Raw genomic sequence first — 25,655 nt, 5'->3', positions numbered from 1 at the left:
GCTTCGCCGTGCTGCGATCTGTTTAGTATACATTGCCATACATAGAAAAGATTGGAACAGCCGAAGAATGATTACGGCGCAGAAAATCAATGCTGTATATGTCACTGTTTATTTAGTTAAACAGCTAATATCAAGTTTAAAACATCCCCACTTTGGGATAAAATTTACTAGCCTATATAATAAGCTTAGCTAATGCAGGTAGGCTATACCCTTAAAAAGTTGGGGGTCAGTCAGTTTTTTAAAAAGAAATTAATATTTTTATTCAGCCAGGACGGATTAAATCAGAAAAAAGTGACAGTAAAGACATTTATAATGTTACAAATTGATTCTTATTTCAAACATTGTTATTTTGACATTTCTATTCATCAAATCAGTTTTCACAAAAATAGGCCTAGCAGCACAAATATTAAGCAGTTTTCAAAATTGATAATATTAATAAACATTAATAGAAAATGATTTCTGAAGAATCATCCTGAAGGCTGGAATAATGCTGCTGAAAATTCAGATTTGTCATCACAGAATTACAAATTACATATATACAGTATACCAATACAATGTAATAAATGTTTGTTAAAATAATATTATACGTAATGATTGCTTGTTGGAGTGTTCATGTCTTATTCTCGTCTTTGTTAAGATGACTTGAGGAGTGTGCGGGTCATTTGCAGGGCACTGACTGCACTGTCACTTCTGCTGTAACTGCACCAGAAAAGAAACAGAGACATATGACATTGATGTATTACCCAACAGGGAGGAGATGACGTTTTTCCACTCTGAAACAGGTACCCAGTGTTCAGCTATATGTTTTATGGTATAGGCTATTTCAGCACTAAGCAGATAATTGGCTTGTATTCAAGCCGTTCACTCCCAGTGTAATTCTGACAGACAAAACGGTGGTTAAAAATAAAGTAGGCCTATAGTTTTAAACCACCCACAATCTTTTATCTTTCTATAATCATGTAACCAGACACTGGGTCCTGACACTTATCCTTTAATAAGAGTGCATATCTGTTTTTGGACCCATTCAGTGCCTATTATGTATAAAGGGGCTATTATATTTAAAGGTGTGGTGTAGGCCTATGCTGTAGTCATGAAAACGAATTTCTCTTGAAACATCACTCAAGATGTCTTCAGTGTTTTCTATTTCGGTGGAAACCTTATTATCCATTTCAGTGAAAACCCTTTTCCCCCTTTTTTCAGTGAAAAATAAGATCCAATGGGTTCTTCTTTTATTTACCATTTACCACCAAATTGTTGTAACATTATATGAGGTAAGTTGTCACAATGGAACTTGCCATTGAACAGCCAAAGATTTTTTTTCAGCAAAATGTAAGCAGTAAAATAATAATCAAATGTATGAAACGAGCTTGAAATAAAATAACGTAAAAGGTAACAAACACAAATATAACAAAATTTTAGCCAACTAATTCTGCAATAATATAAATTAATCAAATTTTAATCATGCAACAACATTTTGAAATAAGTGTTTTTTATGTTTAATAAATGTTTTTACAATACAAAAATGTTTGTATAACATTTTTCTCAAAAAAACATTTTAGCAACAGAGATATATGCAGGCCTTGTGACAACTAGCCCCGTTCTGATCCCCATAGTCTGGACAGACATAAACCCGGATGGGAATGTGTTCCAATCTCTGTATTATATCACTGTGACCTCCTGTTGGTCTGGGATTGATGCATGGAGCTTCAGTCTTGATCTAATTCTAACCCATTCACCTAACAATGACCTTACAAAAACACTTAATAAGATCTCTTCTGTTCTAGATGCTTATGGAACCACAACAGGATATGGAAAGGTTAGAGGTAACGGTATTTGTCTGGAGCAATAGAAATGTCTGTTTTTGTTTATTTTTAAGTTAGAATTTTGATTTTTAAAACAAAATCTTGCTGTAAACCAATGTTTAATGGCTGACAGCTGAACACAGTTATTTAGTTATAAGCAGGACTCAGATTCCTATTGAATAACGTGCATGAATTTCAAGAGTTTATGGGCATTCTGTAAATGCCACATATACAAATATGATTCACATACTCCCAATGCTGTTAAACAGTATTGAGATAAAGGACAGCACACAGTTTCGGTGATTTAAAATCACTCTCAGTCACATTTGAACCTAACTTCATATATTTGGTTTTTCAGAATTTCGGAAACATCAGGACAGAGCCTTGGCAGATGGTGATGGATGAGTTTCCAGACAGGAAATGTGGAAAAAGTGTCGACACGTCCAGCAGTATTAATACATCCTGTCATTTATTTTATCTGTCTTGCTGGCATTCTGACACCTTTAAAAATCTTTATGAAGGACTTCATAAAGGAACATTTTATTGACAACTAATAATTATGCATTATAACTTTTAGCATTTATTGTGTTTTTTCCAGGCCCCAAGTGCTGTTATACGGATTAAGACTAAATTTTCTTTCAAATAATCTTAACATTGCGATTGCATTTAAAGCATATGTTGAATTTTATTTTAGTAAACCACAGAGAAAACAATCACTGTATGAAAAGTATCATATCCCAGAATCCAGTGTTTGTAATGTCAGGGTTTATCCAAACAAACTCAAACTTCCTGTGAGCGAGAGGATGAAGGGAGGGAAGGAAACAACAAAAGAGTGAAACAGACAGAGAGAGACAGAAAAAGAGACATGCAACATAGACAAGGTGGAGAGACTATCTTCTTTTTGTCTCTTCAAGGTGAAGATGTTCAACATGTTTGTAGCACAGGGGATTGGATTTTCATCATTTAAGTTTCTTTAAGATTTTGTTATCTTTAAGTGTTTTAGGCTCTAATTTGAGTGTCAGAGCAGTGGCCTTTGAACAGAACAGAGCGCTTCTGTTTCACACTCCAGATCCAAATTCTCATCCGTCTGCATGTGCAGGTAAGCAATGACATTTTGCTGTGTGTGATTATTGTGTGATGATGCAGATTATTGTTGTGCTCTTAATGATACTCAATTTTCATGGCTATTGTTTGTCATGCCGTCCTTGAATATTTTGTATTTTGGAAGTTCTTTTAAATGATTAAAATAATATATCAACAGTTATTTATATACATATACAGTATACAGTTATATACAGTTTGTGTGTGTGTGTGTGTGTGTGTGTACAATGCCATTAAAATAACAGTTTTCTGTTTTAATATACTTTAAAATATAATTTATTCTTGTGAAGCAAAGCTGAATTTTCAGCATCAGTACTCCATTAAAAAACATAAAAAATCTTACTGATCCCACAGTTTGTGTGTGTGTGTGTGTGTGTGTGTACAATGCCATTAAAATAACAGTTTTCTGTTTTAATATACTTTAAAATATAATTTATTCTTGTGAAGCAAAGCTGAATTTTTAGCATCATTACTTCAGTCTTCAGTGTGACATGATCCTTCAGAAATCATTCTAATATGCTGATTTATAATCAAAGTCGGAAACAGTTGGGCTGCTTAATACTTTTTTGGGACCGGTGATACTTTTTTTCAGGAGTCTTTGATAAATAAAAAGTTAAAAAGAACAGTGTTTATTCAATAAATTTTTTCTTTCTTTTTTTAAAGAAATTAATACTTTTATTCAGCAAAGATGGGTTAAATGGATAAAAAGGAATAGTAACGTTATTATATTGTTAGAAAATATTTCTATTTTGAATAAATGCTGTTCTTTTTTAACCTTTTTAATTCATCAAAGAAAAAAAGTATCAAAGGTTCCAAAAAAAAAAAAGCAGCACAATAGTTTCAAATCTGATGATAAATCAGAATATTAGAATGAATTCTGAAGGATCATGTGACACTGAAGACTGGAGTAATGGCTGATGAAAACTTAGCGTTGCGTCACAGAAATAAATTATATTTTAAAGTATATTAAAATAGGTAACCAATATTAGAAATTTCACAATATTACTGATTTTCTGTATTTTTTTATCAAATAAATACAGCCTTGATGAGCATAAGAGAGTCCATTAAAAAACTAAAAATCTAAATAAAAAATCTTACTAGATAAAAATTTAACACACACACATTTATATATATATATATATATATATGCTATTATATTATAGATTTTCACTTAGATTTTCCCAAATCTTGTGATTTTTGTCAGTGCCTGTTACAAAGCAGTATTTTGGGGATGATCCTCGAGCCAAAGAACTTAGCCTACATCAAAAGCTGTGGTGGCGACTCACACAGAGATATTTATTTGGACAGCATTAATGCATCACTGTCTCTCATAAGAGGGCCATTAGTTTTGGAGAATGACATTCCCTCTTTATATCTGAGAGTCAGGTTTTTGATGAGGATAGGAGGTTCTATTCCTCAGCACCTCTCTCCCAAACAACTCATGAGTTTGTCAGTCTTCTGCCTTTTTTGTATAGCTTCAGGTAGATTTCTTACTGTCAGTGTGAAACTGCCAAAAATGAACAAAATTAGTTTAACATTATTTATTTCGGAGGAGTGTAGCTTAATTTTAATCAAGCCACAGTGCTTGACGTTGTTCAAATATTTAAAGTAATTCTGTGGAGTTTCGTCTCTGATGTCTAAACAACTTTATTTTGGTCAATAAATATTGTATATTGTTCTGTCTTTTCAATTAAGATGTAAATTGAGCAGAGGCCTGAGTAAATAAACACATGAAAGAGCCAAAAGTCTGATGCCTTCAGCCGCTGCTCAGAATTCATTTGCGTAGTAGAGGGATACACGTCTATTCCCACGAATCTTGGTATCCAAACAAATTCTTCCCATTAGTCTTAATTATAAACACATCTCGTTCTGAACACCATCTGAACTGTGCCAGACTGTAGACACCTCTTCGTCAGAGGCTACTATTGTACCTTAACTTTTTTATTTATTTGTCGAATGTTTTATTTCAATTAATTTATGAATTATTCAGGATAAAAAAAATAATAATAATATAAAATAAAATAAATACATTAGAAATTAAACTAGAATAATAAATGTAAAAATAATCTACAAATTATTTTCAAATTCCAATTCTATAGGATTTATGTATTTGAATTACATATATTTACATTTCCTTCAATTTGGATTACAAACCATTATGATAGCATATCTTTTAAGTCATACGTAAATGAAACAAATTTATGAATGTGTTTTAAACACACAATATCCATTTAGCCTCAAAAATCCAATTTTTTTCAGTCTCATACATTTTAATTAATTGACTATTGCTTGTTCCACAGCTAACTATATATTTTTCATACTTTTTAACTGAATCAGCGGAATTGTTTTCACAATTAACAGATTTATGCAATTTGAATAAATGAGTATTTAAATTAAATCAAATCAATTCCAATAGTTAATAATAATAAAAGTGCAAGAAGTCTTGCATGTTTCATTTATATATGACTTACAAATATGCATCATATTAAGTTTAATAGTCTATGTCAAAACTGCGTAATCCAAATGGATTGAAATTTGATATGCAATCTAGATCTTTTTTGAATATACAAATAAATGGCTTCACAAAAAAACTGTTATTGCAAATTGTTGTCTCTCTTTGGTTTTTGTGCAGATCCAGCCCTCAAACCACAGAGATGACCCTTACGGAGGGTTCACTGAATCTGAACCTCACATCAACATCAAATCCTCCCCTAACAACCAATACTTCTCCACCATACCGTGAACCTTATTTACACAGACTGGCCCACTTGGATGAGGGTCTGTATAATGACTTTTACAGCCTGTGGATCGCTCTGGTGGTCATCAACGCCCTTATCTTTATGGTAGGGATGACCCTTAACAGCCTGGCTTTGTATGTCTTCTGCTTCAGGACCAAGCTGAAGACCACGTCAGTCATCTACACCATTAACCTGGTGGTGACGGACCTGTTGGTTAACCTCTCTCTTCCCACTCGTATCATATTGTACTACAGTGGAGGAAAATGCCTCATCTGTTCCTACATGCACATATTCAGCTACTTCGTCAACATGTACTGTAGCATCCTCTTCCTCACCAGCATCTGCGTGGATCGCTACCTGGCTATCGTTCAGGCGGAGGCTTCACGGAAGTGGAGGAACCCAGGTGTGGCCAAAGCGGTGTGCGTCTGCATTTGGCTGTTCGCCATCATCGTGACCTACTCGCTTCTCACGACAGCCTTCAAGCACTCAGGCTGCTGCCTTTCCAAACTCTTCGCACTGACAGTTTTTGAGTTCTTCCTACCAATGGTGATCATCGTAGCGTTTACTATTCGAGTCATGTGCGCCCTTTCCAGCCCGGGCCTCATGCAGCAGAGCCGCGACAGACGCATGAAAGCCGTACAGCTGCTGTCCACCGTTCTGGTGATCTTCACCATCTGCTTCACGCCGTTTCACGTCCGTCAAGTTCTGTTTTACTTCCATCCTGATTTGCCTCATCATGTGATTGTGTACCATGTGACCGTCACCCTCAGCAGCCTGAACAGCTGCTTGGATCCTGTGGTCTACTGTTTTGTCACCACTAACTTTCAGTCTACCATGAAGAGATTTTTCAGGAAGATGGAAAGAGAGCAGACGAGCGGAGACATTATCAGCGTGCAGAAGAGCTCGAAGGCTTCGGGCACAGTGATTGCTATAGCCAATAGTATAAGGATAAGCATGAGCCACGTCCAGCAGGGAAGCCAACCCGCATGAGGGAGCCCACATGTGCCATGTAGAGTATTCAGATGGTTGCCATTACCATGTCATACTAACGCAAAATCAGTGACATAAATGCACATTTGTGACTTTGTTTCGATGTGTACTGTAAATACTTTGATGTAGAGATTTCATTTCAAATGTGACACTGTTATGTTTCATTTGTAACTATTACAACTATGCAGCAATGCCACCATAATGTGCCATAGCATTTTTAAGCTTGCAGTGCTTTAGAGCAGGGGTTTTCAAAAACAATGATGCCCTCTTAGAGGCAGATGTATCTATATACGTCTGTATGTAGTGTGCGTATGAAGACGCATGACGACTTAGGCCTATATTATTGCTATATTATTATACTGTTACTGTACTGAAGCCAAAACAAATTATTAAAACAATATATTGTCTTTGTATCTACTGTATCTTTTTTCTACCGACAATTAGAGTAAAATTAGATGTACACTACCATTTCAAAGTTTGGGGTTGCTAAGATTTGTTAGGTTTTTTTTATTTATTTAAATAAAGAAGTATCTTATGCTCACCATGTGTGCAATTATTTGTAAAAAAAAATACAGTAAACGGCATTATTGTGAAATATTTGTACAAATTCAAATATTTGTTTTCTATTTAAAATGTAATTTATTCCATTGATGGCAAAACTGAATTTTCACTAACCAAAGTGTCAAATGATCCTTCAGAAATCATTCTAATATTCTGATTTGGTGCCCATTTGAAATAGAAATCTTTTGTAACATTCTAGATGTCTTTATTGTCACTTTTGATTAATGTGTCCTTGATGTATAAAAGCAGTCTCTTCTAGTTCAACTCCGCAATTAGTCAAAGTGTTAATTTATGAATTTTGTATGAGAAAATTATGAATTTGTGTGAGGTAATTTGTATGGTATCCTATGTTGTTGTTTTTTTTTTAAAAAACAGTTTTTTTAAAAAAAAAAAAAAAACACAATCCATAACCAAACAGTAATATTGTGAAATATTATTACAAATTCAAATATTTGTTTTCTATTAAAAAACTGTTCCCAAAAGTTTGAAGAGTATTTGTACACCTGCAGAGAAACATATTTCTCTCTATTTATTTCCATAACACTTTTCACAAGAAGAAAATGTTCAAAATAAATTTTTAAGTTAACGTTGACAGTTCCAAAATACAATGTTGTCCCCTCAAATTTCCACAGCCCCCCAAGAATCCTCTTGTGGCCCCAGATACCAGTTTGAAAACCCCTGCTACAGAGCAGTAATTGACTGAAACTATACATAAATATTATATATATTATATTTAAAAAATTATAATGTCATAAAGCTTTTTAGGACGTTTCTAGACATGTGAAATAATAACTGGCAAAACACAGCAAAAGCATATAGTGTTGAAGTTTAAGGCCAAATAAGAGTAGGCCTAATCATTGACTTTGATGAGTAAACAAAACAGTTTTTTTTTTTAATAATGTTTAACATAGACCTTATATGAAAAGTTCAGAAGAAAAACATGATAAAATTATCTACAAATTACGGTTTGAATAGCGTTTCTTAAACAATTCAGGCTGAACTTGGTGCAGAAGTTTAATACTAAGTGTAGTATTTTATCAAAACTCTAGAATAACACTTATCTAATCTGTCAAATGACATTATCAATTTGCCTTATTTTGTTGCATAGTATTTTATTATCAAATATCACTTTAAGAGACAACAGTTACCTCTTCATGACATTGTTAAATAGTAAGTAATGACTAAAAGTCTTCGTAGCTTCTAGGTTTTAGTTCACAGATTTTGACATTGCGATATTACATCACTGAGTGCTGATGAGGGGGATTTGTAGAGCGTAACAACTGGCAACCACGAGCAGACAATAGATGCAGTACATCCGCGACCTGAGAGCAGGTACATTTGGCTCTTTAACATCTTTCTCCATTTACTTGTGGATGCTTATATTCTTTCTTTATCCATAAATGAAGATGCCTGTTATGAATCGGACCGCTCGTCGTGCTCGGGAACTGAAGGTATCAGTTAAATTTACTGTAGAAGCAAGTTAATTAGCAGGCTAGCAGTCCGGGCTAACAGACTGTATAAGCATTAATCAGACTGATGATTCATATAAAGTTAAGCAAAATCACAAATGCATAATTATTGCAACTCGCTCGCTCATATTCCCAGTCAGATCACTTCACCCTTCCAAGTGATACAGTTGGTAACATGATTATCGTGTGTATGATGCGAAGTATCCAAAATACTATCAGGGCACATGACTGCATGCAACAGTCTGACGATCTGGCAATCCTTTGAATCCAGGAAAAATCACAGGGAACGGTTTTTTTTTGGTAATTTGGTAACGTTATTATTGACGTTTATTTTAGCCAGGGAGGTTGTTTATGTGTCTAACATTAACATCTTACGCGCTGTTAACTGAAAATGGTTGGGTTTAATGTTTGGTTTCCAGGCGTACTTCCAATCACAATCAGGAAGCCGTACATGTTTAGGCATGATTTGAGCTCCATCAAAGGCTTCTTAAAAGATTGTTGCACGTGATTCAGCGAAAGGCACCTCTTCGCCACGTCCTCATCCCCTAATAACAGATGACTTGTCCTCCTATATGTTGTCCCCTTGTCTGCTTGTCACATTTTCACGTCAGTCTCTGACACAGGTGTCCGTTCGCTCACCTGACTCTTGTCACAGCAGGCCTGGGCTGCTCTGGGGTGGATGTCACGTCACCTGCCAGAAGCCTCTGGGTGTAGCCTAAGCCTTATCAGTGTAGTGCACAGGGGACGGACAGATATCACGGGCGTCTCATGTAACCAGCAAGTAAAACTAGTGACACATGTTTGGCTCTGTCACTGTATGTGTCACTTCAGTTTGTTCTGTAGAACTTATTGAGTATGCCTGTCTACTTCACTTGATCTGGGACAATATTTCTGGGTTAAAAGGATCATTTTGACGTCAGATGAAGGTACTTGACGAGTTAGGATATGTTTTTAATTATTACATGTGGGAGATGTCCACGTGTCTTGTTACCAAATTAGTAGCCTGACTAATGTAAATATGTTTAAATTATTTCACTTATTTGCTTCAGTTTAATTATATTTAAAATTGTACTTGTATTTAAAAAAAATGTATATCTGAGCATACAATAATTTAGAATAAATTAGTTTTATCGTATCAGCTGCTCATCCACGATTAGCTTTTACGGAAAACTCTTATGTAAATGCCTTTAGTACAGCATGAGATTTTATAGTGCTACAGCAGCGCGATTGTGTAATTCTAACTCATTTAAAACGACCTTTGGAACACACTGTTGCTGCCTTTACCATATGACTGGAAGGTATGTAGGCTTAAAAGTGCATATGTTTTTGCATATAGGCTTATAGGCGTTTTCAAACAGTTTAGAGCTTGTGTTTGACAAATAGAAATTTGCAAACAATCGCGTTCGCTTGAGGACGTAACCATAGCAACTGTACGCCGCTAGAGAGCTTTCCGGTATACGTGTGGGATGGTATATCGACAAAAGATGGCACGTATTGCTCTTATTTAACACTTAATCACTTTGTTGTAGATTTGCATTTCAACAATGTATCAAATAAATTGTTTTCTTGTTTTAAAAAGTCCATACGATAGTATACTATAGCGCCAACAGATAATTGAGGTTGCGCGAGATACAACATTGAAATTAAAACTGGCTGAAAGAATTCCAAAATATGTCTCCGTTTTCTTTTAATATATGTAACGTTACATAATTTGTCTATATAATGTATAATTTGATAAAGTGTAGGGAATAGGCACTTTTTTATATTTAAATGATTGTTTCTCAGTTAAGGCTTTAAAATGTTATCTTCTTTCTCCAGGGATTACAGATATGCGAAATAAATCAGACTTCTGCTAAAACTATGTTTACTGTAGCAATGCCAGGATTTTTTCCCCGTTTTGTTTTTCACTGACATTTTTCCACTGCCTTGATCTTTCTGGATATCACTTGTTAATGCCAAGATCTCTCTCTCTCTCTCTCGCTCTCTCTCTCTCCGTCTCTCATTCACTCTCTCCCTCTCATCTAGATTAATAAGTAATTCCATGGAAGCACAGAGAGGAACATCCACCTGTTCTGCTCTCCATGCCCTCCCCCATTTCCCTCTTTCTTTTCGTGAAAACATGACTCATGAGTTACACCAACAAAGCTCTATATGGACTAGGATTCATTGCAATGGTTGGTAGATCTCTCACTGAAATATATGGAACAACATGACCTTTCTTTTGACTGCGAGTGTTTTATAATAAGAAGCCTGCTGTGGATTATGAAAGATCAGTTTAAGGAGAATACAGTCTGGACTTTTGAGGGGTAAGTGCCACAGGAAACGTTTCAGGATCAAGACCCCAGACGCCAGCTTCGTATATGCAGGCCAGCATGGCACCCAAGAACGCTGTCACGGAGTCTGTTCCAGTGCTGGAAATGGCAGTCGTACAAGAAAAGGATTCGAATGGTGGACAGAATGCAGAGAAGGAGAAAGAGAGAGAAGTGGAGATGACAGAGGACTCGGTTAGTGAGGATTCTGTAAACCACATCCCAAAAAGATTATGGGTCATGCATGGTGCCATCATGTTCGGGAGGGAGTTCTGCTATGCGATGGAAACAGCACTAGTCACTCCTGTGCTGTTGCAGCTAGGTCAGTAATCAACTGTTTTCCCAACAAACCTTTTGGCAACTTAAATCAATTAATTTCCTTCATATGTCTGTAGACAGAAAGTCCTAATTTATCCCGTAACATGTCATTTCAAACCTTTATCTCTTTATCTTTTTTGAATGTCAGTGGGTTCTAATGTTGATTTGGACCCTATTGACTTTCGTTCTTCAAAATATTTGCTTTTGTATTCCATAGAAGATATAATCACACAAATATCATTTTAAAAATATCTAGGCTGATGAACGTTTTTTTATAATTTTACTGCACTATTTTGTATATAATGACAAAATTTTGATCTTTTAAGCATTCTTTAGATGTAGATAAAACATTAAAAAGGCTGATGCTACCTCAACAGGCATGCGCACTTATCTATAAATAGAGGGTTAATGGGTAATTTAGTGTTTTAAATTCATCCTAGGCTTAAGGCCTCTATTCATAATCATTGAACAGGGACATTCCTTTGGATTTGGTAAAGATTCCCTATTGTGCCAATGCCAACTCTGTGTCATAGTATTAAGATGGAGGGATGTTTGTTTCCACAGTAGCATGCAAAAATGGACGAGGTAGCATTTGCATGGAATGTAGAGAATGTGTGAGTCTGCGCATTTCTCTTTCTCTCGGTTTTCCGTCTATTTTGAATAAGATCAATGTCAATAGATTCTCTCAGGAAACTACAGGGTTAATATAACAAAAGGTTTGAATTTCTCTAAAGGCCTTCTGATCTCATACCAAAAGCAGTTTTAGTAGATTTAATGGCTGAATGTATCTTAAATATCCATCCACTAAACTCTGAAAGGCCATTTCCTCCAAAATAATTTAGCTTATCGTAACCTAAAACAATCAGTTTGTGTTGCTTTAATGTGCATGTTTAGGCAAAATATATGTGGCCCTTAAAATCTCAAATGGCCTACTTGATAAAAAAAAATAGGTCAAATAATTGCAATTTTAAGTGTGGTTTAATAGACAATCAACCAGAGTCTGTTTTTAGAGTAAATAGGATAGAGGATAAAATTCTCTCCTGTTATACATTAAATGCTTTGTGTATTGACACAACCATCTCTTTAAGTTCTGGCCTTTGGGAGTTGTAACACTGAGTGTTATTGCTTTATAATACAGGCTGATTACTTCATTACTTCATACTGCACCTTAACCTGATCCACAGAGGTTGGAATGTGGTTGGATAGTTGTTCATCTTTAAATCTGAAGAGTTCTGATCTGAAAATTTGACATGTGACATGTCTGTTGTCTGCACTTTCTGTTCTCACATTCTCAGTGTCATCCCGCTACACACATGACCTGTAGTTCTTCTGCATGTTTGGACCTCTTGAAAAAAAGGAGAAGTTTGACATTTAAGTTTCACTTGAGTAATCAAGTGTTTGGGTTTTAGTATGTCATCAGTCCTGGCACGAGTTCTGCGTGCCAGACTCATGGAAAATTCCCTTAGCTGTTAAAAGCGATTTGCTATGAATCATCACTAACGAATAATCCCAAATATTCTTTTCAGTTTTCTCATGCACTTTTTTATTTACTCCCGAGTCATCGCATTTGATAATTTTATTGCCAGAGGCAGTTTGATTGCTTCATTACTATGACACAGTTTTAGATCTCCTATGTGAAAGGTTTACAGTGTTGTAAATGACAGGTTAATGAACTGCAGACATGCTGAAACATACCTGGTTATCTGTTTCAGCTGATGTGGGTTGCTTAAGTCGCCATATTGGTATATTTTATCAAAAAGTGATTATTAAAAAATATAGTTTTGATCTCTTTGAACCTTGGAATTGAATTGATCCCAGTCCGTTTCTTCTTGCAGGTCTCCCGGAGCAGTATTACAGCTTAACCTGGTTCCTCAGCCCTATTTTGGGTTTAATTTTCACTCCTCTGATTGGCTCAGCAAGTGACCGTTGCACTTTGAAATGGGGTCGGAGGAGACCCTTCATTTTGGCACTGTGTATTGGAGTGTTAATAGGAGTGGCCTTATTTCTTAATGGATCTCTTATAGGTAATCATTTTAGATATTTATACAATATTTAAAACATGCATTACATTACAAGTCACCATTGTTTAAATAGGAGGTCCTTGACTATATATTTTATATTACACATACATATTTTTGCATTTTCTAAATGATTGGTCCTTACAGTATTTTAATCTTTGTGTCAAACAGGTCTGTCTCTGGGTGATGTTCCCAGTAATCAACCGGTTGGGATTGTGCTGACCGTTGTTGGTGTGGTGGTTCTAGACTTCTGTGCTGATGCTTTGGATGGACCAATCAGAGCCTACCTCCTGGATGTGGCTGATACCGAGGAACAGGACATGGCTCTAAATATCCATGCTTTCTCAGCAGGTGTATATTCTGGGACTGGGAGTGATAAATTGATCTGAACTGGAAGAGACACTCTGTTCTTTAGCATCATACTTGAAACCTTTTCAAATCTTAAAAAAAAACCTCAGGTTTTAGAAGATAATTGTTCGCTAGAAAAGATCTAATCAGAATAAAAATGTTCTATTTACGATCATGTGACACTGAACACTAGAGTAATGGTTGCTGAATATTCATCTTTGCCATCACAGGAATAAATTATATTTTAAATGATACTGAAATAGAAAACACTTATGTACATTGTAATTTGTAATAACATTTCTGTTGTTACTATATTTTTGATCAAGTAAGTGCAGCCTTGGGGAGCATAAGAGACTTCATTCAAAAACATAAAAATTGTAACTTTTAAACAGTAGTGCACTTAACATTATACTGGATGGTGATTTATATTTGATATAATTCCTGTTTTTCAGGGCTGGGAGGTGCTTTAGGTTACATGCTAGGAGGGCTGGACTGGACCAATACCTTCCTAGGTCGAGCTTTTAAAGCCCAAGAGCAGGTCCTCTTTTTCTTTGCTGCCATCATCTTTATCATTTCTGCGTCATTTCATCTTTTCAGCATCAAGGAGCATCTATATAACCCCAACCAGCCAGGGGAACTAAAGGAGGATGATGAAGAAAGGCCACCTCCTGTCCAGCTCTATGGCAGCTTTCCATCTACTCGTCTCATACCTCAACTAGAACTGATCCCTGAGGAGGAGCTGTTTTCAGCCCATGAGGATGACCGCTCTGAGTGGGATGTTTCAACAGACTTTCTAAACATCGACCTAGTACGGAGTAAAAGTGACTCAGTTTTAGCCATGCCAGATGCTACAGTAGAGCTTGACCCAGACTTGAACTTGGATCGCGATGGGCAGTTTCTGTGCGACATCGAACCGACTTTATTCCAGGACTTCCAGGGTCTACAAGATGATGGAACAACATTGGATTGCCGCAACACCAGCCATGCAGGTCAGTGCACTGACCACCACTTACAGAATTGCGATAGCAATGGGGAACATATCTGTGGAAACGGAAGCTTTGCTGTTTCTGGAAATCTAATCACTGGAGCAGCGAATGCTGCCAATCAACCAGGCAAAGTCGGTTTACGTCCATCTGGCGTCCCAGTGCGTCGCCGCACCCCTTCCTTCTACCGCCAGCCCTCCTTCACTTTCTCTTATCACGGACGTGTGGGCTTTCAATGGCGAAGGCGCTATGGCAACATGGCTGGGCCAATCAAATCTTCACGAAGCCTGAATGACATTGACAAAATCGATAGACGGCATGAACAGCGGAAATTGCAGCCAAGTCGCATTTCCGCATCCCGCAGGAATGAGGAGGATGAAGAGAGTGAGGATGGGGATGGCGGTACGACGGTCAAACTGCTCTGGTTGTCCATGCTGAAGATGCCACCCCAGCTCTGGCGTTTGTGTGTATGTCACTTGCTCACCTGGTTCTCCATGATCGCACAAGCTGTGTTCTACACGGACTTCATGGGCCAGGTCATCTTTGAAGGAGACCCAACTGTGAGTTCCTTATCTTGTCCTGTAATTGACCGTTCCCAAAGAGCTTGATTGACAGGCGATCTGAAAAATCAGAATGCAGATATTATGTGCCGCCGCTGCTATCCGCCATCTTGCCCGACAGCTACGGCCAGTGTTCTGACAAATAATGCTACCTATCAGATTATGCTACCAATACTGTATTTATCCTACTGTAAGGGTAGGTTTAGGGTTGGGGTAGGTGTACATGTTAATAAAGCCTCACACCTTATTACTATCATGCTGGAAGCAAAATCTGATAGGTAGCACTTTTCGCTACCGAATTATGCTACCATCTGTTTTAATGGGAGGTAGCGAAATCTGACAGGGTAGAACAAGTCGTCAGAATGTGTTTGAACTGAGGCAATACAGTGATCTGTCACGACACATTGAAAAGCCACAAAACGGTAATTGTGGCTTGAATTTCTTTAAAAATTACACAATTTAAAAGCTGAGAGTCCTGAGACCTTGTTTCATACCAGAAGTAACCTGCTCTGTCTTTTCTGTCGGTGTGTTGTCAGTTTCCTCTTTGCTCTGCGATGTATTTTTCACTGTGTGAGAACGTGTGTCTATGTGTAGTGTGAGAGTGGCATTGTTTGTCGGGGATGGCAACAGTAATTAAGGAGGGCTGGTCTTTGTGAATGGTCAATTGAAATATAAAATAAAAACTGTTCATTTAAAGGGATAGGTCACCCAAAAATGAAAATTCTGTCATTAATTACATGTCTTTCCAAACCCGTAACACAAATTAAGCAATTTTTGATGAAATCCGAGAGCTTTCTGACCCTCTATAGAGAGCAATGTAACTGAAATGTTTCCATACTCAGAAACATAGTAAGGACATCGTTAAAATAGTCCATGTGACATTACAAAAGAGAAGAATTGTTGAATAAAGACATTCTTTTTATTTTCTTTGCGCACAAAAAGTATTCTCGTAGCTTCGGAAAATTATGGTTAAACCACTGGTGTCACAAGGACTGTTTTCACGATGTCTTTACTACATTACCAAATTATTAAACCAGCAAGGCGTTACTTTTAGTCTACATTACATGCCATTTACTTTTCTAATATGGAGTGTCGATATGATACAGGCTCTATTTTACTATATGTAGTACTGATTATTCTTGATAATCCTACTGGTTTTTCAAAACCAGGCTGCTGCTAACTCCACCACCCTGCAGAACTACAGTAAAGGTGTGCAGATGGGCTGCTGGGGCCTTGTGATCTATGCGGCTACAGCTGCGCTCTGCTCAGGTGTGTGATATGTTTTTGTGTTGTATTTGGATAGAACATGGCTAATGATGAGGATTACATTTTTGTTTCGTCCAGTGGTGTGATCAGGTTTCAGTTCTGTATTTAGACACTCACATGACCACATTATGGAACAAGCAGATTTTTTCGGGTGTGATCGTTCTAAACATTTATGTTTTATATCTGTCATTTCCTTCAGAATGTTGTTTTCTTAGTTTTATATTTACCTGCAATTTAAGATTAAAATTGTTGTAATTCTTTTAAATTAAAAAAATGTTAATTTGTTACACATTTTATGTAATATTTTATTTTATGTGAACCTTTTTGTATACAATTTCTATGTCAGTGTCCATTTTGAGTATTATTCAAACCAACTTTTTTTCACAGATGTGCTCCAAAGGATCTTAAACAACTACGACCTAAGCATTAAAATCATCTATATGTTGGGGACTCTAGGCTACGCTGTGGGCACAGCCATCATGTTCATCTTTCCAAATGTATATGTAGCTATGGTGATGATAAGCACCATGGGAATCATCTCTATGAGCATGTCATACTGCCCTTATGCTCTGCTGGGACAGTACCATGAAATCAAAGAGGTCTGTATCATTTTATTAACTTGTGTAACCAAATGTATGATGTTACCAATAATTCAAACTACCATTCAAAAGTTCAGAATTATTACAATTTAATTATTAATGATTTTTAGTCACTTATACTCACCGAGGCAGCAACTGTTTGATCAAAAGTACAGTAAAAACAGTAATATTGTGAAATAATGCATGTAATGTCATTTTAATGTCATTTATTCTTTTGATCAATTTAAAGTGTCCTTCCTAAATTAAAGTATTAAAAAATCTCCTTGACCTTTTGAATGGTAGTGTGTATGATAGAGATCTGTAATATAAGCTCTTCCAGAATTCATCTTCACTGCCAGTAGCACTTGATTTGTGACAGCCGTTTTCCTCACAGCAGCAGTGCTCTCAATCAGCTTCTTTCATCTTTCTTTTACATTGTCATAGTACATTCATCACAGCCCTGGAAACTCACGGCGAGGCTTTGGCATCGACTGCGCCATCCTGACGTGTCAGGTGTACATCTCTCAGATCTTGGTGGCATCGGCGCTCGGCGCAGTCGTAGACGCCGTTGGTACGGTTAGAGTGATCCCCATGGTAGCGGCGGGAGGATCCTTTCTTGGTTTTCTTGCTGCGGCTTTCCTCGTCATCTACCCTGATACACTTGATGATGAAGATGATGATGACGATGAAGATGAGCCAGGCCCAAGCTCTGTTAAATCAGAGGCTGCCTCCAGTAACAGCACAGAGAAACTCAAGCAAATACCAAGGAACAGTTCCAGCAAGCCAGAGGTTGAATCCTCAGTTTGAGTGTTAGAACGTAAAATACTTGAGCTATTTAAGTACAAATCCCAGAATGCACAAGCAAGTTAAGACGAAAGAACAAGAGGGACATTGTCTACCATTCATACACTTTCACATATGCGGAATGTAAATCTGTGGATATGGTACAGAGACAAACCTATTTGAGTCAAATATGTGATTTCTGAGATTATTTCTCAAGCTATTTATTATTTGTTCCCAAAATTTGCGTTGTCTACACAGAAGTGTTTCAGTTTTTAGTTTAAATTTTTTTTATATAACCAGGTTTACGTCACTACATTTGAAAACCTTTCACATTCTAAGATTTTTTTCCACACGTTATCATTTCACTTTACAAATCAACATTTAAATACTAGATGTAAGTTTGAATTTTTTAGACCGATATTTTATCAGTGTTAAAGTGTGTCTGATTATCATTGTATTCCCCTCCTCAGCCTCATATCATAAGAAACACTCAGGGGAAAGCTGAACGGCTGCTGCTTCTGAGCACAAAATGCTCACTTCTGTTTAGACTCTAACTATGCACAATGCCAAATAATTCTAGATTTTGAGCAAGACATTGTTTTTGAGAGTTGCCTTTAGTTCATAAACTTGATTTTCTTAGGTACACTATTTTGAGGTATGAAGAACACGGAGAGCTGAGACACTGAGTAAGGAAATGGCTTTGCTGTACAGCAGTGATTGGTGTGTGAAATGAAGTTTGTTTAGCTGTCATGGCAATTTTTACTTGGTTTCAGCCTCCATCTTAAGTGATGACACTCCAATATTTTTTTTCAGTATTTTTCACACCAAAATTCATAATACTGTTCGGTTACACTTTACTTGAAGGGGTGTGCATAAGACTGAACATGCATAAAACCTCCTTCATATTCATGACATGTGTCATGTCATGATTATGAAGGTGCCATGTCAGTCTTATGCACACCCCTTCAAGTAAAGTGTTACCTACTGTTCCAGTACTGTTGTGTAGTTTATATACACACGTTTTTGAGCTCGTTTCTTTTTCAAGAAGACAGGCCAAAAATTTCCTTTAATACTTAAGTCACAGAACCCCACTGACTAAGTGGACTAACTAAGCTATGGCTTCGTATGCTCATAAATGTAGATTATAAACATTGCTGGAAGTGTGACTTCTGTACAGAGGTCAGTAGGCTGGCTTTGTATCCTATTTTATCAAACAGGATGTTTTTCTTTGTGTGTGTGTGTGTGTGTGTGCTTTTCATAAACAAGGTGAACACCTTTTTTTTTTGTATCATTTGTTGTGTATGTGGTACTGTTGTGACTTTTTTAGTGTTTGAACCAAATTGAAAGTTTATAATGGTTCCAGGTGTTTATTTTGAATTTGTGTTCAGTTTCGATAAAGAGAAAGTTTTACACTTTTCCCCGTGTGAATGCTTGTTTGTTTTGGACTGTAGCACAATGTGGTTGAATCCGAAATGAATTGTATTATGGTTGTTGACTATCCGTACGCACACAATGTGGTGACCATCTAGTGGCCACTAGATGGCGCGAGTACATAATGAGATACTGGGTGATACATAAATAGATGCACGAACAGTATTTAAAGAAAAATTATCTTAAAAACACTTAATTATTACCGTGAAGTTACATTGAACGATTTCTGCAATGTTTTACAAAATAATTTCCATGGGAAATCAGTTGTACAGAGTGAATTCTTACAAAATGTAGGCATATTGGCACTTTTCAAGAATAGGGTAAAAATAGATTTAAAAAAAAATATTACTATTATTTCAGCAATTAGTCAGTGAAAAGAGATGCTTAACCTTCATAAAATGCTATTCAGGGCGCCAAACGTGTTTTTTTTCTTCTTCTTCTTTACGAGATGTTTTTGTGGGATGCTGGCAGTATATACTATGGACATCTGATGTGTTTAAAGCTATTTTTCTTGCTAGCTTTATTTTATGTTAGATAATAGTTTGTCAAATAAAATCTAATATTTCTCACAACGAAACACAGGATTTATGCTCCTTTTACATTAACATTAATTCATTTAGAGTAGACGCTTTTGTAAATATATTAAGCAGGATACAGTTAAAGGGATAGTTCGAAAATTAAAATTCTGCCATCATTTTGTTTCTAATCTGTAGCCTATGAGTTTCTTTCATCTGTTGTAACTTAGCCTACACCAGAAGATATTTTGAAGAATGTTGGCAACAGTTCACGGTATCCACTGATTTCCATAGTATGGAAAAAATACAAATTGAACAACTTGAGGGTGAGTAAATGGTGAGAGCTTTCATTTTTGGGTGAACTATCCCAAAATACTCGAAAGATATTAGTTTTCGGTTGTTTTTTGAGTACTGTCAGGGATTCAGCTGTTCGGACAGATTTTGCAGCGGAGCACCGCTTTCAGCTTTATCTTATGTGTAGGCTATTTGATTTCAGACGGCGGCTCAATTATAAATCAGGATTTTTGTACATAATAACATCTTAGAAGGGAGAGCTGGTTATGTAGGCTAGTCTTAATGGGCCGCGTCACTATTTCACGATTTCATATTCATCCCGTTTTCTGACAACAGAAACGTCAAAGGTTGCTTGTAGTCGTACCCCATGGACTATTTTAATAACTGAAGATATCGGAATAAACAACGATGAAATTGGAGTGGCGGAAGGATGATCACCGAAGCGATGTAAGCAGATCAGCATGTTTCCGAACTTTATAATATTGTAACGAAACACGAAATCAAAAACAAGGCCGTGCACATTGCTGTTTATTTGCCTCCCCTTACGCCCTCTGCTGGAGAACATGGATACTGCACACCTGCACATTTTTATTTTATGAAATACTGTCCCTTAAAGGGATAGTTCACCCAAAAATGAAAATTTGATGTTTATCTGCTTACCCCCAGGGCATCCAAGATGTAGGTGACTTTGTTTCTTCATTAAAACACAAATTATGATTTTTAATTCCAGCCGTTGCAGTCTATCAGTCGTATAATGCATGGCAATGGTAAAAAAATCTATGAGAGTAAAAAAAACATGCACAGACAAATCCAAATTAAACCCTGCGGCTCGTGACGACACATTGATGTCCTAAGACACGAAACGATCGGTTTGTGTGAGAAACCGAACAGTATTTATATAATTTTTTACCTCTGATACACCACTATGTCCAACTGTCTTTGGGCGCGCGCAGGCATCCGGTGCGTGAGGTGTGTACGCGCTCTGGCATAGTTTACGCAAGCGCCGGAAGTGATCTCTCGCGCGTATACGTCACACATTGTTTACACAGTGCACAGTCATTGAAGGTACGACGGCTAATCAAAATGGTACTTACTTGCGCTTATCCGGATTGTTCAAAACGACTTAAAACTAAAAGATTACGTTCTCTCGTGCGAACTCATTCGGGAGTGGTGACTTTCCACGTATTCCCAACTTCTGAGCCTGCTCGCCTGAAGTTATGGTTGATTGCTCTTCGGCTGGATATCAACACACCCATTAACGTAAATTACGCCAGAGCGCGTACACACCTCACGCACCGGATGCCGTGCGCGCGCTCAAGGAAGTTGTACATAGTGTTGTATTAGAGGTAAAAAATTATATAAATACTGTTTGGTTACTCACACAAACCGATCGTTTCGTGTCTTAGGACATCAATGTGTCGTCACGAGCCGCAGGGTTTAATTTGGATTTGTCTGTGCATGTTTTTTTTACTCTCATAGATTTTGTTACCATTGCCATGCATTATACGACTGATAGACTGCAACGGCTGGACTTAAAAATCATAATTTGTGTTCTACTGAAGAAACAAAGTCACCTACATCTTGGATGCCCTGGGGGTAAGCAGATAAACATCAAATTTTCATTTTTGGGTGAACTATCCCTTTAAACATGATGAGCAACAGTAATTAACATTTTATTCTCATTTACATTTATAGAAAGTGTTAGCTCAGTTACTCTGAATCAAAGTGTGTTGAGTTCATTATAAATATTGTCATCAAGATTAACACAAGACACTCTACCTTTTTAAAATACCCTTTCAAGAAGTCTTAAAGATCAAATCGTATATTCATCATTCATTGATATATGTTAAAGCAGACAGAGCCAGGCTGTAACGGAAATCACAGAGTTGCTCTAATATGACTGAGACTCTGAGAAAAACACCCAAAACCAGAGCTATATAATCGTGAAAAAGCTCTGGATAAAAAACATCTGTCAAATGTGCTGTAGTCCAGTGGTTAAAGATCTGAGCTGGAAACTGGATGACTGTTCAATGCCACCAAGAGCTGATCCTTGAGCTAACACTATTGTGCCGTTAACTTAATGGCAGTTTGAAGTGTGATGTAATCTTCTTCATCTTTTGGCTAACATCTCAATCATCATTGGTCCTTCAGTCCTCAGGTCTGGAAAAGAAGATATAGAAGCCTATGAATATTGTTCATCTTGCAATAACACACAATTCCCTGTTTTAGATGATCAGTTGAGTTTAAAGATCATTTTCTAATGACAAACATCATTATATCAGGAAATTTGTTCACAAACCCTAATTTCTTCAAGCTCCTCAAAATAGGTCAGTCTGGCTGGACCGTGTTGTGTTCTGATGGAAGTACACATCGGACTGAACTGTAAACTGTTGACAGTGTAGCAGAGTCAGGCACAATCACAGTACTTTGTACAATCACACTAGGTCTGTTTCTGTCATAAAACCAAACGTCGTCCTGCTGGCGAGCTACTCTTTGCTAAAGGACCAAGACAGAGATTAGAACCAATATGGCACATTTGTTTCACATGATCCATGTGAACACATTTCATCCTTTCAGCTTGCTGAGATGGAAATGTTTTAAACCTCTGGATAAATTGTTTCTGATGATCTGCAGCAGTCACAACATCTATAGTTGGCAGTCGAAGCGACAGTTGCAGAGAGGATGCAGATCAGAATATCACAGGCCACAAGGGCCATCGCAGCCCAGAGAGGCTGAAGAAATTGTCAGAATATGCACATGGTTAATATAAACATAATGAAGGACAGTTTAGTTTTGAATGGCATAATTAGGTGAAACCAACTGCAAGTTGACCATACTGATGTTATGCAACATGAATACAAATGTTAAAGCATGGAATCGCTATATGACTGACCTTGCATTCAGCAGTATGAATGAAAAAAAGAAATAGAGTTCAGTATGGCATTGAAAAAGTTCAGTATTTGTGAGGTTCTGACCTAAAATAAGAAGAATCTGCTTTGAAGAAAGTTTCCCCCACATAAATGGTTTATGCGGTTTATGTATTTTACTCTATTACTGTTATTCAAATAGACAAAATGAAAAAAATATTGACTAAGATGACTGACCAGACACATGATTTATATACGTTCAGTTAAGATGGTTACTGCTCCAGTTAAAACTGACTAAAGGGAATGAAAATAATATTTTTCAGTATTTCAGAATCACCACAGTGTTTTCCTGATGAGAAAAGGAAGAAATACTTACAAAGCACAAGACAAGATAAAACAAGCCACCCCACAATGATAAAAAGATCCCCAATAAACCCTGTCAGAGAAAAGGATAAGTTGTCTTTGTTTATATATTCACCCAGATAATATCAATATTGAAAACTTAGAGAAGTCCTCAAGGTGGAACAATTTTGTATTACCCCCAAACACTTTGGCCTGACCTCCAGAAATTCAGACTTCCCTTTTAGGTGACATCCAGCCATCTTTAAACACTGTGATAGACATGTGAAAATACAATCTGTTAATGCAATGCATTTTTTACATTCTCATTCCTGTCAGACGAAGGTTTGCCAGGAACCAAGTGTCACTGTTTACTTTCATTCTTAGGTGATGTGAGAATGCAATGAAGCATTGTGGATTAACTAAATTGTTCATTTATTTGGTTGTAATTTTTAATACAATTCACAGAACAGGCTAGAATTAAGGCTTTAGTTTGGGTGCAATGATGACATTAGATTTGCAAAAAAATTAGCACGATCATGTGATACTGCTAAATTCATTTTATATTCCACAAAATATATAGTAATCTTCATCTCAATTTCCAGTCTATTCAGATTAGCAGCAGATCTGTTCTACAATCTGAGGAAAATAAGCACTGTATTAATTGATTGCTTTACCTCGATGCTGCTCATCTTAGGTCTTGCCATTTTTGTCTTCTCTTTCTGTTTCATGTTGTGATTTAGGTACAAAGCAGTGAAACTTATGTTGAGAATGTTTCTGAGTCTGAGTCTGGGCTGTCTAACCTGTACAGTAGGCAAAATATATCTCTTTGTTTTTAATGTTCTTTGCAGTTGCTCTTGATAAAATGTCATGAAATACCAAACATTTAAATGAGCTGGCAGAGACCATTTTGATAATGTTTTATGTAAAAAAAGAGAAGAAGACCACCAGAGCATGACAGACCATCAATAAAATGTGAGTCACACCCTGGGTGAATATTAGAGGCAGGAGGATTATGAACTAAACACATTTTTGCATTAGTTTAATTATTTGTATTGAAGAAATTGTGATAAATTTCACATAGGTGATATAAACAGTATAAAGGAGAGATTAATATTAATTGGATACTGATGCATTTAATACCTACCAACATAAATGCAAATGAACTTCTGGAGTAAGTGATTTTTGCAGATCTCATGTACTGTATTTCAAGCAGGAAGTCTATACGTACATCATTAGCAAACCCATGAAATGGGATGGAGAAAGTGTTATGGCATTGAGATAGTTTAGAGATTGTGAGGCTCTGATCTGAAATGAGAAAGATTCTTTAGGCAAATCAAAAAAAATATATATTTTATTCTGATATTATTACTCTTCATTTAAATAAAATGAAATTTAAAACACTTAAAAAGATTCAGGCAAACCCATCGTATGGTATACGTTTGTGTCCAGCTAACACTGTCAAAGATCCAATTAAAACTGACTGCAGTGAGGAAAATATATTATTAAATATTTGCTTAATGCACAATATTGCTCTGATACTGAAATAAAAGACTTACAATGATAGGCTAGATGCCCAGAATGTAAAATAATCCTTTCCAGATTAAGGTGAACACTGCTATGCCTAATAATATTTCCAAACCCTGTAAAATATAAAACAAGATGGTGAACGTTTCCACATTACCCCAAAATTAATATTGTACAGGAAACAAATCATCAAAGTGGGACAGTTAGCATTACCCCCAGGACCCCTGGCCTGATCTTCAGGAATTTAGACACCACATACTGGTCAAATGGTGATGCTGGCTGCTGGTCCATGATCATGTTTAGACATTTTTAAATGCACTAAGAGAAATATGTGTTGAAATGGGAATTTAGTTAGATTTCAGTTACATAACAAGTACATTATGGGAATGATGTTCATTTTGGTCTTCAGAATCTGCACAACAAAACACTGCAAATATTGTCATCATAATGTTTTCTTTATATAAAATGTATTAAAAGTATTGATTTTATTGAGTACAGAAATGACTGCATATTATTTTATCGAGTACAGAATTGACTGCATGTTCATGTTCAGTCGACTGTTAAATTGTATGCTAAGTGCACAATGTATGTGTTAATTGAACATATACACATTAGGCCAAATGTCATTTATAAATCTTATAGTTAGTACTTGCCACTGCTGCGTGTCACCACGAAAGCTTATCATTTGCACTTGTTTTTAAGCCTTGCCAATTTAAACATTCAAGAGATTTTAAAGCATTTAAAGGCACAATATATAAGATTTTTTTATTAAAATATCCAAAAACCACTAGAACAGTATTATATATTTTGCTGACTTGTGTACTTACATTATCCCAAATGTTTCGAAGAATGTTTAAA

General features: G+C 36.4%; 2 protein-coding genes across 4 annotated transcripts; both read left to right on the top strand.

The window, feature by feature from the left end:
• The first annotated feature begins 2,665 nt into the window (after positions 1-2,665).
• On the top strand, positions 2,666-7,004 carry gpr20 (G protein-coupled receptor 20). The gene is made up of 2 exons (XM_016507871.1): positions 2,666-2,901; positions 5,536-7,004. Exons 1-2 carry the CDS (start codon positions 2,894-2,896, stop codon positions 6,629-6,631), a joined length of 1,104 nt encoding a protein of 367 aa, XP_016363357.1. The 5' UTR covers positions 2,666-2,893; the 3' UTR covers positions 6,632-7,004.
• Positions 7,005-8,452: 1,448 nt separating this feature from the next.
• slc45a4b (solute carrier family 45 member 4b) lies at positions 8,453-18,705 on the top strand. 3 transcript variants are annotated; one of them, XM_016507928.1, is made up of 8 exons: positions 8,453-8,524; positions 10,687-11,292; positions 13,124-13,312; positions 13,478-13,657; positions 14,107-15,197; positions 16,367-16,466; positions 16,851-17,062; positions 17,486-18,705. In XM_016507928.1, exons 2-8 carry the CDS (start codon positions 11,022-11,024, stop codon positions 17,846-17,848), a joined length of 2,406 nt encoding a protein of 801 aa, XP_016363414.1. In that variant the 5' UTR covers positions 8,453-8,524; positions 10,687-11,021; the 3' UTR covers positions 17,849-18,705. The 3 variants fall into 3 exon arrangements, with proteins under 3 accessions (XP_016363414.1, XP_016363415.1, XP_016363413.1); XM_016507929.1 differs by lacking the exon at positions 8,453-8,524 and adding an exon at positions 8,554-8,643; XM_016507927.1 differs by lacking the exon at positions 8,453-8,524 and adding an exon at positions 9,410-9,587.
• Positions 18,706-25,655: the final 6,950 nt, after the last annotated feature.

Source organism: Sinocyclocheilus anshuiensis, unplaced genomic scaffold, assembly GCF_001515605.1.
Source record: "Sinocyclocheilus anshuiensis isolate Anshui unplaced genomic scaffold, SAMN03320099.WGS_v1.1 scaffold702, whole genome shotgun sequence".
Lineage (NCBI taxonomy): Eukaryota > Metazoa > Chordata > Actinopteri > Cypriniformes > Cyprinidae > Sinocyclocheilus > Sinocyclocheilus anshuiensis.
The sequence above is the reverse complement of the archived record's forward strand: the minus strand, read 5'-3'. Positions and strand labels throughout refer to the sequence as shown.

Coding starts and splice junctions, on each gene's coding strand:
- slc45a4b (XM_016507928.1), top strand. CDS start 11,022: ATGCAGGCCAGCATGGCACCCAAGAACGCTGTCACGGAGTCTGTTCCA. Junction 11,293..13,123: donor TCCTGTGCTGTTGCAGCTAG/GTCAGTAATCAA, acceptor TTCTTCTTGCAG/GTCTCCCGGAGCAGTATTAC. Junction 17,063..17,485: donor AGTACCATGAAATCAAAGAG/GTCTGTATCATT, acceptor ACATTGTCATAG/TACATTCATCACAGCCCTGG.